This window comes from Ceratotherium simum, chromosome 24, assembly GCF_057802395.1.
Source record: "Ceratotherium simum simum isolate JZ-2026a chromosome 24, ASM5780239v1, whole genome shotgun sequence".
NCBI classification, from domain to species: Eukaryota; Metazoa; Chordata; class Mammalia; order Perissodactyla; family Rhinocerotidae; genus Ceratotherium; species Ceratotherium simum.
This window is the reverse complement of record NC_141923.1, coordinates 42,551,968-42,566,802: the sequence shown is the minus strand read 5'-3', so window position 1 is coordinate 42,566,802 and position 14,835 is coordinate 42,551,968. Positions and strand designations below refer to the sequence as shown.

The window sequence follows — 14,835 nt, the reverse complement described above, 5'->3', positions numbered from 1 at the left end:
TTACTATACAGGTTGGTTAATGAAAATGAAGTTAAGCAGTGGAAAGAACAAGCAGAAAAAATGAGGAAAGGTAAATGATTGAGGCTCTGACAAGAGAACAGACTATGTTATTGGTTATTGAGCAACTCTGTTTTCTGTTTATTTTAGAAATTTGCATTGATGCTTCTTATCAACTTTGGTGTATCAATAGCCTTTCTTTTTCCATGTCTTAAGGGCATTTTGCACTTTTTTTCTTTAATTGAGCTATTTTAGTTATTATGCTAACCCCAAATATTTTAGCCTTTTCTTATAATTGTGTAAACTTTTTTGAAAAGCTTGTAGCATTTGCTGTTCAGTATTCATTAATTCAAATTTTCTTAACTAACCCTCCCCCCATCCCATAACTCCTCTTTAAAGCACACTGGATTTTAAGAAATATAAGGGACACCACGGCCACTTGGTTTCAGCAGCCCAATCCCCCACGTGACCTTAATTTGGCACCAGTTATAAAGAGAGAAATCATGCAGAAAATTACTGACCACTGTAGATATATGTGTATTGTGAAACATTAACAGACCAGCTATTGGTATTTGAATATGTCTTTGATATTAACACTTAGCGTTGAGTGACAGGAGGGTCATTTATGCCCATCACTGTGCGAACCACTCACCAAATGGATGTAACTTTCCCCCCTTCCTTCAAAATATTAGCAAATTAAAGTTGGCCTCTTTGAGAAAACAGTCATACCCCCAGCCACTACTCTTTCAGTGTGCTGGTTAGTTGACTTCCGTTTCCTTGTCCAAGTTACTCAGTCAGAGCCAGTGAAATATAATAGCACTCACCCCGATATTTAGTGTGTTGAAAAGAAGGTCCAAGCAATGCTCAAGCATTTCCTTTCCTCTCCTCACACTTGTCCTTTTCCATTGAGCAGAAAAGCCGAGCCACCACTGATACTGCAAAATACCAAATGTGGAGGACTGTTATATTGTGGGTTCATCATATAAATTCAGATTGCTTTCAAATAAGTGAGGTTGCACATATGTTTTTATAAATAAATTCCAGAAACTACTATAGAAAGAACAGAAACACTGACTAAAAGTTAGAATAAGGAGAGATTATACCAAAGAGAAAATGGTCAATGAGTGGTATTTTAGGGGTACCCCCTGGAGCATGGAGACTGAGGTGTGCAAGTTGATGAGAGTACTGAGGATATAAGCTTTGGAGCCATTCAGTCATTCCTTCAGTGGATGCTTATTGAAGGCTTGTGTGTGTCAGGCTCTGTGCTGGGCTCTGGTCTGAGTCGCACCTCTGTCCCTGACTGACTGTGTAGGTAGGCTAAGTCATGTCCTCTTCTCCTCTAGTCTCCTCCTCTGTAAAATGAAGATTAAACCTAACTCACAGGATTGTTGTGGAGATTAAATGAGAAAACATATATAAGGACTTGAGCATCATGCCTGGCACATACTAGTTGCACAATCAATGATGCGGACTTTTGTAGGATTTAGGCGGCTCAAGTGGTATAAGAGAAAGTGGCAAAGGTCAGCAGGAGGAACAGGATGGTTTAAAGTGAGGTCATGGGGAGAGTCCAAAAAAGGAAATATTGTAGATAAAATCAGTTCTTTTCTGGAAGCTTCAAGTAGCAACGTTGTATTAAAGAGGGTGCATGTTGATGAATTAGAGAGTGGAGGCTGCGAGGAGACGGGAAGTTCTATGGACCTGAAAGATGGAGAATTCTCTTTAGTGCAGCACACCCAGTCAGTGCTGAATAAAAGCTTAGCAAGTGCATTATAAAATGGATGTCATTGTGGAGAGAATCCCTTAGGCTGGAGCTTCCCGAACCTGGCATTACATCAGAATCATCTCAGGAGCATTTGAAAACCACCCTGCCCCTGGACTACAGACTAGACTCCCTGGAATGGGCTCTGGGGTCCTGAAATGTTAAAATCCCTCAGGTGGTTCCAAGGCTTGGCCAGATTTGTCAAAGGCTTATGACTGGTGATAGGAAGTTAAGTCTTAGAGTTGTCGAAGAGGAATGAAATGGAGAAGAGAAGGAAAATGGGCTACAGTAGTTTCCCATGAGGTAGTCTTTCACATCTAAAGCAGTCAGGAAAGCACTCATGGAGTGGTGGAAGTGCATTGATGGTTATCTTAACTCCAAGGCTGGGGAAATCCAAGGATTTTAGTGGCTTGAACCCTGTTCTGCAAACTCTGATTTTGGAGGACTCAGAAGAGAGAAAATAAGAGACAGAGAAAGCAAGGATTTAAATGTGTTATCAAATTCAGAAATAGAGACCAACTCTGTATAGGTCTGCCCCCGTGGGTTATATCTCTAGTGGGTTTATTGATATAAAAAGAATAGGAATTGGGGCCAAGTATTTGAAATAAAAATCTGCAGCCTAGACTTAATTAGACCTCTTTTCCAAGGATCATCACTCCATCGGTGCTCGAGTCAGCAAGCATGTTGGCAATGTAGACAAGCATTACACTCAAGTGGATGCCTTGTTCCATTATGGCAGGATTGGGGAAGTCAGGGACACTACAGCTGAGAGAGAGTATTTTTCTTCCCATATTAGGGTGATCCTCATGCTCAGCTAGTACTACTGCCCTTAAGTATTTAATTCTGAGATGATAACATCTGCTTTCACAAGTTTTAGGAATTGTTTGCTGAAAGCATAAAATACTTCCAGTCCAAGTAGCCTTCTGAGGGGGAATGGGAGAAATGATTCTGCATTGGGACAACGCTGGGTCTGGCAGCAGCATTTCCTCAGGGTGCAAGATCCTCCCTTTCAGCCCATCTGCTAGTTGGACATGAGGCAGCAACCTTAGCTAATAAACACTGGACTTCTCTCGTTCTCATTTCTAATTTGTGACAAGAGGCCTTTTTAATATTCATTTTCTCAAGTGTGGCTAAAGGGCTCTTATATATGACAGGATTCTGAATTAAATACCAAACAGGCAGCATTCTCCTCCACAAATAGTTTCTCACATCTTTAGAACTGGGACTTTAGGGTCTCTTCTTCCATCTTTTACAAAACGTAGTTTATAAGGTTGTTCATCGAAGGCCCCTCCATACGTGAACACCGTTGAGCCCTAGGGTCACTCCCTTTGATGGAGAAGAGAAATAATATTTACCTAATAAAGAGCTTCGCAATCATCCTTAGTCAGTTTTCTGTTTAGAGAAAATGCTTCAGCTTTGAAGAGTCCCTTGTTTTCATGACCAATTGTTTTCCTGCGTAGAGCACAATGAGTTACAGCAGAAATTGGAAAAGAAAGAGCGAGAATGTGATGCCAAGACCCAAGAGAAGGAAGAGATGATGCAGACCTTAAATAAAATGAAAGAGAAACTTGAAAAAGAGACTACTGAGCACAAGCAAGTCAAGCAGCAGGTGGCGGATCTCACAGCGCAGCTCCACGAACTCAGCAGGGTGAGGCCTGAGGGCCGCGGGCCGCTCTTCCGTTTCTGGGCAGCTGCCGAGGCCTCACTTATCCTGGAGCCCTCATCCTTAAGTAGACAGCTTCTGATGGGGGAATAAAACCTGAACCGTCTGGTGATTTATCACAGTGGTTGTGAGACTTGCTCCCTGTGCTTCGCGTGTGCATTAGGCAGTAGAGGGGTTTAGAGTGTGCATTTTTCAGTACAGATCCTCTAATAAGAGCAAGGGAAATCATATTAGCTTCTTAAAATGAAAACGAATTTCAGGAAAACCACACCGTATGATGGTGCAAGAAGTGAGAGACGTGAATGCTTTGCAGACAAGCACTGGGGCACCAAATACAAAGGGCTGACCCAACAGAGCCCACAAAGGCCCTGAAAAGTCCCTTTGACTTGGTGCCCCCTTAAACCCACATTATCAGAACTGTAGGCAAAGTTTCAGACTCTCAAAAATCATCCAATGAATTTACTTCTTCCGTTGATCTTCTCTTTTCCTATTTTTGTCTTTTCAGAGGGCTGTCTGTGCTTCCATCCCAGGTGGACCCTCGCCTGGAGCCCCAGGGGGTCCCTTTCCTTCCTCTGTGCCGGGGTCTCTCCCTCTTCCCCCACCGCCCCCAGCACTACCAGGTGGACTGCTTCCTCCTCCACCCCCTCCCCTCCCTCCTGGTGGCCCGCCTCCTCCCCCAGGGCCTCCTCCCTTAGGGGGAATCATGCCACCTCCTGGCGCTCCACTGGGTCTCACACTTAAGAAGAAAAACATTCCTCAGCCCACAAATGCCCTGAAATCCTTCAACTGGTCTAAGCTGCCTGAGGTAAGCCATTGTTCCAATTCCCTCTAATGGACAGCTTTAGCAGCTCACAGTGTTGTCCCCGAAAGGGAAACAGCCCTATCTGTTAAATGATCTCATTTTCTAGAATGGACTTGGGATTCTCACTAGCTCAGATATTTAAGTGATAAGCCCTCTGAAATAAATGACATATTGTTTGAAGCCAGCTCACTTTGAGCATCGGGTAGAATGAAAAATTGGGGACAGCAGCCCTTTAAGTAAAAAAGAACCACATCCATTCTTTTCGTGTTTAATTATAAATCCTAGCACTTATTAACTTGATGTTTGCAGAACAAACTGGAAGGAACAGTATGGACTGAAATTGATGATACAAAAGTCTTCAAAATTCTAGATCTTGAAGACCTGGAAAGAACGTTCTCAGCGTATCAAAGACAGCAGGTAACAGCATGTGCCCTCCAGATGCTAAAAAAGTGAAAAATCATGTCCTCATGCATTTTCCCTGAGCCATCTGCCATAACCATGATACGATAGGCTTCTTAGTTCTAGGCTGTGTGTTCTACTCTGGTGTGTTCCTGCAAAGCAGCATGGTGTGTGTGTGCACGCACATGTGTCTAGGTGCCCATCAGTGTGTGTGTGTGAACACCCTGAAGGTAAATAAGGTCCTCATGAGGGAGCTTCATACCCTAGTTAGTGTCCAAGACCTCGTCTCTGTTGGTGGAAGGAGTTCTGTTTCTTATTATCACTTGCGCTTAGTCAAAATGGGTCACCAGGAGAAAATACTAGTAGGTGAGTTACCTAACTTGTATTGTCACCTCATAGTGTTTCTGAAGCCATTTTATTTTATCTGACTTATAAATATATATATCAAATGGTATTATCAGAAGTAGACTGATTTTTGAAATAGATGGAACCTTTAGAAGTATAGGGGTTGGTAAAGGACTATAATTTGGCAGCTGGATAGAACCTAGAGAGAATTTTTTACTGTATGTCACGAACATGATTTGACTCAGAAGTGGGGCTTCAAAATCTGAGCAAATGTGGGGATGGCAATGAATCAAATAGGACCAGAGAATCTTCTGAAAAGTGAGCAAAGCTTTTGTGATAGTAGTGAGAATATGTGATTTGGTGCTTGCTGATGTGGCCAAGTAGACAGAGTCACGTCATGAGCCCTGGTCATATCTGTGTGGTTCCTCTCACTCCTCATCTTAGTAGAGGGCATCTTAGTAGAGCTTCTTAAGGGTAGAACAGAAGAAGTCACAGCAAGGTGGCTCAGTACAGAGAGTTTCAGAAGAATAAGGAAAAGGTGAAGTGAGATCCCAAACAGTCAGTTAGAGACCTGGGAATGGAATCATTGAGTCCCGGAGTATGAGCAGAAAGATTCTTAAGGAAGACTGAGAAAGAGAAGTGGTGAAGAGAGCAGAGTGCATCTTCATAGGGACACATGAATGCCGGTCATCTGCACAGGGGCTTTCCGTCGGCTTTTCTGGGAGGCCCTTAACTCCCGAGTGAATCATGCCCAGGGTGGAGCGTCCTCAGAGAAGCAGCAGACTTTGTAGTCTGCTTAGGCTTGGCCTGGTTCCCAAGAAAGAGTGTCTCGGAAAGAACTGCCAAGCACTGAGGGAGAAGATGAACTGAGGCTGGGGGAAAACAAAAGCTGAGGGTTTTATTTTCAAAATGGCATTTCATGCATCTGAAACTGAAAAGAAAAAGTAATATGTCTTTAACCACACTATTTTCGCTTAGAGGAAATCTTCTCTGCAGTGTATTTTATGCTATTTTAGTAAAGTACAAAAAGGCAGGGGATTGCCTACCATAGCAGCATGACCCTAAAATAGGAGCCCTCACCTGGAGCCCACTGTAAGTGTGAAGGCAAACTTGTGCAACATTGAACACACCAAGTGAAGGAAAATGAAGAAAAAAGGTGATAAGACACTGTCCAGTAGAAAGCAAGACACTTTATCTTTCAAAGGACAAACAAAAGAGGTGTTTAGAGCCCTTATTTGGCAGGTGCTTGGACCAGACTCATTCATGATTGGCTACAACAGGCCGCCTCCTCTCTCCCCCCTCCCCCTCCCTCTCCCCCTCTCCCCCTCTCTTTCACTCTTCTATCCCAGGAACGTGTCCTCTGGGCCTTGACATGAAGTCTTAGTACATTGTAGCACATTTTCTGGCAGATTCAAATAATCTGACATCGATACACATCTCATTGATTTCCCACCTCAGTTTCAGTCACTAATACTGGTCCATTCTGGTTGCCTAAGATGAATGGTTGGGAACTTAAAGAAGTAAATTAAAGGAAGGGAAACAGCAGTTATTCCAAATGATGCTGTTCGAGTCTGAGCATGTGGGTTGCATTTATTACGAAGGCAGGTGGTTGAAAGACCCAAGTTTACAAGATTCATAATTAACTGGCTTTCAGCAGAAGGTGCAGAAGGATGCTGCCAAAATGCTCTGGGACAAATATGTGGACGGTTCTCAAGGGCTCTGGGAGACAGGGTTGCAGGAAGCCTAGCAATTGGGTAATTGTCTCCTAGCAACCAATCACTGTTTAAGTAATCAGTAGTCATTCCAGTCAGGATAGACCAGAACATTTGACTGGTAAGTAGAATCATTTGACATTTTCAGTAGCACTTTCTAGAGAAAAATTTCAACACACCTGCTCAGCTTGATTCAAGTATGTTTCCCCCCTTGGTGCAAGAATTTGAGAAGAGAATTTTTAAACCATAAATATGTTTCCCAAATGAAGGTAATTTGAGCCATTTTATTGAATTTACTGAATGTTGAGAGACAGAAAATGAAAAGATGCGTACATTCTGGCAGCTGTATATAGGACAGAGTAAAGGAAATGAGGTGCCTGTCATTGAATGTCTTGTTGTCTCACGACTAATGACAATGTCAAAGGCCTGTGCATTTTCATTTTAGTCCTGGCAGTGCACTATATAATTATCATCACACTTGAAATGCTCTCTTTTCCACTGCCAAATGAATACTGGGAGCCTATTTTTTCTGTGGTGTCTCCTCTTTCTTCCCTCCAGAGTTATAAAACCCTGGTGCAACTTTCTGGATTTCAGCCGGTTGTTTGGCCAAGTAAATTTCTCAGAGACGCAGAGGAACACATGAATACCATTATTTGCATGCAAGCAACAGGAACACTACACAGAGTAAGATGTTGAAAAAATCTCCAGTATTAGATTAGTATAATTAGATGAACACTGACTAATGACATTTAGGAAAGATTTTATATAATTATATAATATGTACACACACACACACACACACACACACACACAAGATATGCCCCAATGATTTGAGAATTATTATATCATTAAAATCAGAATGGATATTTATACTGTCTGCTTTGTATATGAAGTCCTTCACAGGATGCAAATGTATTAAACTGTTGCACAGACCTACAATGCAATTTATAGTATATAAGCAGAGATGAGGAAAATCTGTAAATAGCCATAAGATAGACTAAAAGATGCTAATCAATATTAAGTATTCATACATTTTTGGTGCTGAGTACAGTATACGTAGTTCCCAATCTCATCAACCCTAAAATTTAGTTCTCAAGGAGCTCGTATACTTATTTTTTTATTTAATCCTCACACCAACTCTGTGAGGTGGGTATATTCCTATTTCACAGATAATAAAATTATGGCTTAGTGTGTATTCCGTGTCCGAACAGGTGGCACACTCAGGTCTACAAGTGGCATAATTGTCAGATTCACTTTGTTCTTACACCATGGTTTTATTCATTGTGAAGGTCAGGCTTTGTAATGAGTTTCTTTAACTCCAGTTTTAAGAATAAGACCATTCCTATTCAGGGCTTTCTGTTTTTTTCTTTTTTTCCTTTTGGATATCAAAGGTGTGCAGAGCTGATTATGTAAGCTTATGTGCCACATGGAATGGAATTTAATAGCGTGCAGTTATTCCCCTGCTCACATTCCAGAACTTCATTTGGAAGGCAATTTCTTGAATCTCAGAACTTCTTTTTCTCATTGAAACTATATTATACATGATTTCCAGGCCAGCCACAAAAGACTTATTTTATACATAATGTAGCGCATTGCATAGTAGTACTATTTCAGATGCAATTAAACAATATTCATTCTGGTTTTGTGGGAAATTTTCATCTTGAGATGTTATAGATTCATTCTCCCTATCCATGCAGTTGGACAGAGGAAATGAACTTTATATTTACCTAAAGGGAGTCGTATCTTTGTAGCAATAAATTAACAGCTCACTGTCTCCATTCCTCCTCCCTCCTCTTTGCCTGAAGACACCCTTCTTTAGGGGCAGTAGTTTAACATTTCAAAGCCTCTCTGCTCTGGTTTATGAAACAGTCACTGCTATTCCAGGCTCCAAAGTCTGACCTCTCCTGCTAATATGTAATATACAAGTCATTCTTGGGGTCCCATTTGGAATATTCAGTGGTATTTTCTTACAATTTTCCTTTTTTATTCTTTTTATATTTTTCATTATTCTCTATATCTAGTTTTAACATTGAAAAATTATTATGATTTAGGATATTTATTTCAATAATCTTGGTCCTTAGCCATGGCACATGAAAGCAGAAGAGAAAATTGTAAGTGATGGTTTTTTTTTAGGACCAAAGTATAAGGTAGCTGGACTCCATGGTAGAGTTAATCACTGCAAGGTTTTATATAGATATTTGTGTAAGCATTTTTCTGGAGAGGGATCCCCAGCTTTTAACAGATTTACAAAGGGATCTCAACGTCAAAAAGATTAAGAACCATTCATGCAAGGGTTATAATTATCAATGAAGTGTTAATTCATCATTTCATTGTGGAACCCGATCTATAGGAATGTATCAGCACTGGTTCCTGAAAATGCAAGTCCCAACTTCCTATTTATATTCCAAGCCCTAACCCCTACACTAAAAATCACCTGGAAAATTCAGACATCCTGTTAGGTGGAGCCAAATAGAGACGATTCTATCATGTTTGGCCCAAGCCAGTTAGTGAATAATTTAAGGTTTCGAAAAGAATGTTAACTTATTTGAAATAGGCCTGGGGGAATCATTATTTTTAACATACCCCATCTAATAAGTTTTGTGATTTTATCTAAAATGTGATGGTTAAAGGACTGCTAAAGAAGGGGAATCTTAGGCTAACAATTAACCAAACTCTCCCATGGCATTCCTCCTCCTCCCCTCATGAAAGGTAGGATATGTTACTGAGCTAGTAATTATTACACTGAGTGCTGGCACTGCTTACAAGTGACCAGCTGTTCTTCAGCTCAGCTGAAAGCAGGGTAATAGGAGGAAAAATGGGCTTGATCATCAGCTTGAAAGATAATTGAATTGTATGATACTTCCACGTATTGAGCTCGTAACTATGTGTCAGTTACTATACAAAATGCTTTATGTGCATTATTACACTGAGTCCTCACAGTCATAAGCCGGTTGTCAACCCCATTTTACAGATAGCGAGACTGAGCCCCAAGCCACACACCTAGTTACTAATAGTTGCCTGGTTCCATACCCCACTACAGTAGAGGTCAGAAGTCTTAATTTCCTGACAGTGGGAACTTATGGAGAATGAGTTGCCAGAGAACTTCATAGAAGTTTCTTCTTTGAAGGGCAGATAGTGAGAGCAGGATCTAAATTCAACTAGCAATGTGTCTCTTTGAGAGAGGAAGGTAGGGTAAGATAACCTCATGGAGTTCACTTCACCATAGTTTTTTCTGCCCTTGAAAGGAGAAACTGCTTTTACAGAGAAAGAGTCCTAAGGAGCTTCAGAGTAGAAAACTTGTTAATTACAAGAGGGACAAAAGAAAACTGTGACATCAGAGGAGAAGAAAGGGTGCTTGTGGTTATCAGTTTGTTTTCTCAATGCCTTTCTGGGAAAGCAATCTCTCCTTGTATGGGAGGAGCAAGGTAAGGACACATTTTGTTTCCCTCTAGAAGAATGATGTGAAGCAGCTCATCTGTGTAGAAGTGGCCTTGGCAGTGCTGCCAGGACCCACGAGGCCTTAAGGAATCTGCTGAGCAAATGCTGGTTGTGCGAGCAGTCGGCCTGGAAGCTGGGCTGCTTTGCGCACCAAAAGCTTTATTCATTCCCGCATGGCCAAGTATGCAAAGAAAGCTCTGGCTTTCTTATAACACGTCAGTTACTTCTTCCTCTTGCCCGTCTTTGCTCCAGCTCTTTTCCGTGAACTGTTTCCAGAAGAGACGGTTGACCTTGTGTGCTTGGACAGCCCCGAGGCGGTTGGGACAGGGCCACCAATGGCGGACACCACATGAATCACTCATTGTCTCTTAATTGCATGTTTTGTCTTCTTCCTCATACCTGTCCGTAGCACCCACAGGCGTTGTTTGGACTCTTTGGGTGGTACTGAGGGTTAATGTTACTGACCTAGGTTTTTGAACTTGTCTTTTATCTTTTCTTAATCCTTCCTTATGACACAAAAAGACAGATTATTTCCACCCCAAAAAAGCATATTTTGCTAGTAGTACATGACAATGGGAGTAGTTTCCTTAAGTTGATGGAATTGATGACTTTCCTGCTTCAAGTGAAAATCATCATGTTGAGTAAATGGAGCCCAATGGTCCTTTCGGAGAGGGTTTGTTCCTTTCCTAACTTGGGTCTCTCGGGTATTTTAAGTCCTTTCTTTTCTGAATTTGATTTGCCACCATTGGAAATTGTGTACAGCAAATGCTGTCTTCTCTCTCTACCCTGAATGCTCAGTACTGGGCTCTTCATTGTGTCTTCAGCCAGGCACTCTGGTCTCCATCAACTCTCATTGCTGCTCCTAGGGGCATAAGTCATCTCTTACCCTGTGTCACTGATTTCCTCCCCTGCTTTGACTTTCCCCCATTGGTGGCTCTAATTTCTGAACAGCATATATCTGATTTGCCTTTTCCATGCCTCTGCCATGGCTGTAGGATTTCTTTGTGAACAGTAACTCCAAGCAGGTAAGTGAGCTACCGCCTAAACCCTGCTTAGTACACCTCCTTGGCTCACTGTAAGCTCAAAATGTCCTGGTTAGCCCATTTTTTTCAGTCAGTGTCATGCAATGTCTGGGTAATTCCATGTTGGGTCTCAACTCGTGACTCAATATTTAGAGGTATGCCTGAAATCTCAGCACGACAAGAGACAGTTAAAATTTGATCACAGGGTGCCTCTTATTATAAACTCCATATCATCTTTGTTTCCTAGACTGTTATACAGTTCCAGAGCTCTTTGGTTTCCTTACATTTTTAAAGTGCCATGATCTATTTTTTAAATTAATCCTGACCTCTAATGAAATCAAACTTGCTATTTATCAAGTTAGTCTATACTTTGACCTTGATTTTATGTATAATTGTTTTATGCCTCTCCCACCATAAATTATGACTGGCCATTATTGCTTACAGCTTTCTGTATAGCAGCAGAGTATACAAGTAGTGTTTTATTGTTAATTTAAGTAATTGAACTAATGCCTTGAACTGCCCCCTCCCCATTGTCCATCAGGCTCCAGGGTAATGAAAGTTACCATCTGGGCTCGGGAGCTTCTTGTTGCACATGAAGACGTTTGGGAGGTTTTATTGTTCAGCTTTTTGAGTGCTCAGGATGCAAATGGTTCTGGGATGAATGGGCCCTGCAAATGGCTGGACAGGCAGTGGCAAGCCTCAGCTGAGCTTGATTCACAGTGACAGTTCTTCTGTCTGCTAGCCATAGGGATTTGGGGGACAAAGGGAGGGTATATGCACGCTTAGGATCTTCCACTTAGAAGCACTTTGTTCTTCCAAACAATGCTTTTTTAAATGTGGGTGGTCAGCTTTTCTTATTATTTCCCTTTGTCAGCTAGATTTTAGCCTTTGTTTCAATTCCACCACCTCCCTATACTCCCCTCCTCACCATTTCAGCTTTGTCTGTGTGTGTGTGTGTGTATGTGTGTGTGTAAACAGAAAACATAAAGGAGCGTGTATCTGAAGATGGAATGTCCCTGTTTGACTTTGATGGATTTCTTTCATGCTCCTTATAGAAAGAAGCAGATGCCATCGATGACACACTGAGTTCCAAACTAAAGGTCAAAGAGCTTTCGGTGATTGATGGTCGGAGAGCTCAGAACTGCAACATCCTTCTCTCGAGGTATTGTTGATACTGAATAAACATTTCTGGTAGGACCAGCCTTTCTATCATGTGGCTCCAAACCTCACATTTGTACTTGTTCTTTTCCCTGGACTCTGCTGAGGGACGGTTCATTGGACCCTCTTCTGTTTAAGGTGAGGAGAACCTTGGTGCTCACTTTCCCTAGAGGAATGTATCAGAGCTGGACACCTACTTACTTAGAGTTTAAGTTCCACAGACTCCGAAATGTAAAAAGCAGAACATTCCAAATCAATGTTCATTTGTTTGTTTTTCCCAGAGAGCCTGTAAAATGGTCTTTACTTTTGCTTGTACTTCCTGGCTTTAGAGATATTTTGGCCATTGAATAACACTGTCACAGAATCAGCACCAACCATGAAAGCTTTGTTTTATTTTGCTTTCTAAAGTCACCTTTTTATACTTCAAGGTTATATGGTTTCATGCTCTTTTTGAACATTTTTATACGACTAAATAGTTATGTAAATCTCAAACCTCAGTGAAATGCTAATTTATCCAGTCCAGCCCTGTTCAGAAATCTTCCTCATAATTAGTGAACCATCATGGCCGTGGAACTTGAAAAAGAAGAAAGGAAATTTGGGAGCCTGGAATCTGATTGTAGCTTCAAGCAATGTGTTAGGTCATCCTGGATATTTCAAGTAGCTTTTCTGGATCTAGTTTCTTTTCTCTAAAAGGGACCTTCACATTAGGCAAGTACCCAATGCTTAGGAGGTGAATGAAGATGTAAAGAATCCTGAACTTCAGGGCATTATGTATAAGTCACATTGGTTCTATTCTGGAAAGAATGTTGTGTATGCATTGAGGCTGGTGTAAGGTGACTTCTCTTTCAGGGAGAATAAAGAGGGAAAGTAGTTGTCCTTACTTTTTAGATGGTCTTGAGTGAGTTTCTTTTAACACAAAGAGCCACTGCATGGTGTTCTGCATGGGAGCTTGATTGTTAGCCAGATAGATGTTACTTTAAGGAGCAAAAGTTGCTTTTAGTGCAAGAGAAATTGAAGCTGAGTGAGATCCCTGAATCTTAACATAAATAGTAAGGTAACGTGAGCCATCCCTTTAGCGTTTCCTTTCTGTGTCTGGCTGGAAGCTGTGTAAATGCCCAGGCCTTGTAGTTGCCCCGCTTTGCTCCCTGAACACATGCTCATGAAGATACCGTTGAAAGTAATTTGAAGATCTACTAATTTTTCTTCTGTAGTGTATACAACTTGTTTTGTTACAGTTTCTTTTTACAAATAACATTCTTACTAAATAGCAAAATTAATTGAAAATTTGAGGGAAGTTTTTTTATTAATCCTAGAATTTCTCCCTATATTTTGTGCTTTTGCAGTCTAGATGAACACTAAAATAACTTTACAAAGGGATCTAGCACTCTGAATTTCGATAGTATTTAAGTGCTCATAGGAGTAAAAACTGACCTAGTTCCTCATAGATGGATTATTCTCAGCACCAGGTGCCAACCAGGGTAATTACACTAGTTATAGATAAGGTTACAACTCCTTCTGGCAAATTTCCCGTCCCATTATTGAAGGAATTATTTCATATTTGTGGTATGTAATTGCCTTGTTACTGCAAAAGTGTCAGAGCCTAAGGTGACTTAGAACTTGAATGATTCTGAACTCTCTCTAGAAGACAATTTTAAGGACTTGCCTCGTAGCTGTTAAATTATCTATTAAAATCCAATTTAATGAATATATAGTATTACGATGAGCATAATTAACAAGTGTATTGTGCGTAACAAAGTGAGTCCCAGTAGACCTTATGGTAATGGAGCCTTATTGATCAGGTGCTAGAACCTTCTCTCCCATAGTGGCTTCAGTCCCACCTGCTTTTCTGCTCCATGATCAATAGTTTTACTCTCTCGTCAGGAAAGCACAGGGATGACGTGTTGCATGTGCTGTGATAAAAGTAAAAGAATTGAAGCAGACTTGATTTTATTTTGTTTTTTGTTTAGTCATTTAACCAGTGAGTGGTTTACCTCGCTGTCACTCTCCGCCTTTCCTAAGAGTGGTCTGACTGGAAGGAGACGGGGGCTCAGCTGAGGGAGAGGGGCACCAGACGGTGGGTCTCGAAGGGTGATACCAGTCACATGGGCGGGGGGGGCAGGAGACAGTTCCCAGGAGGCGTGCAGCTGGAGCAAAGGCTCCAGAGGGATGTAAGCACAGCTAATAAAGAGAGCCCTGCAGTTACAGCCGTTACTGATTGCATCGTGTGAGGCCAGGCAGGAGAGCCGGAGACCCCTGCCTGCAGCCTTGGCGAGGGCAGAGTCAGCCCAGGCTCAGCCATGCCTTCCCCATCTGTAAAGTAGAGATGATGCAAGTGGTAGCCTTGCAGTGGGCTTGTGAGAATTAGACCTAGTGCATGGCAGCCCCTGGCAGGTTGCCTGCATGTGGTAGCCGCTTAGCTAGTGGCCTGTTTATATACTCATGGGATTGGGAATTGGTGCAAATTGTTCAGGAGGAAAACACTTTGTTTTAATAAGGTTCCAAGTTTGATCTCTTCGGCATTAGCAGGATAGGTTGGAAGG

At 41.6% G+C, this 14,835-nt stretch overlaps 1 protein-coding gene across 5 annotated transcripts in view; it reads left to right on the top strand.

The window, feature by feature from the left end:
* The window catches only part of DAAM1 (dishevelled associated activator of morphogenesis 1), a 160,580-nt gene that overhangs the window by 120,287 nt on the left and 25,458 nt on the right, over positions 1–14,835 (top strand). For all 5 annotated transcript variants that reach the window (XM_004426204.3, XM_087448432.1, XM_014784275.2 and 2 more), the window contains 5 exons: positions 12–70; positions 3,217–3,404; positions 3,925–4,224; positions 4,531–4,638; positions 12,193–12,299. In XM_004426204.3, coding sequence (XP_004426261.1) covers positions 12–70; positions 3,217–3,404; positions 3,925–4,224; positions 4,531–4,638; positions 12,193–12,299 — 762 coding nt within the window. The remainder of the gene's footprint in view (positions 1–11; positions 71–3,216; positions 3,405–3,924; positions 4,225–4,530; positions 4,639–12,192; positions 12,300–14,835) is intronic.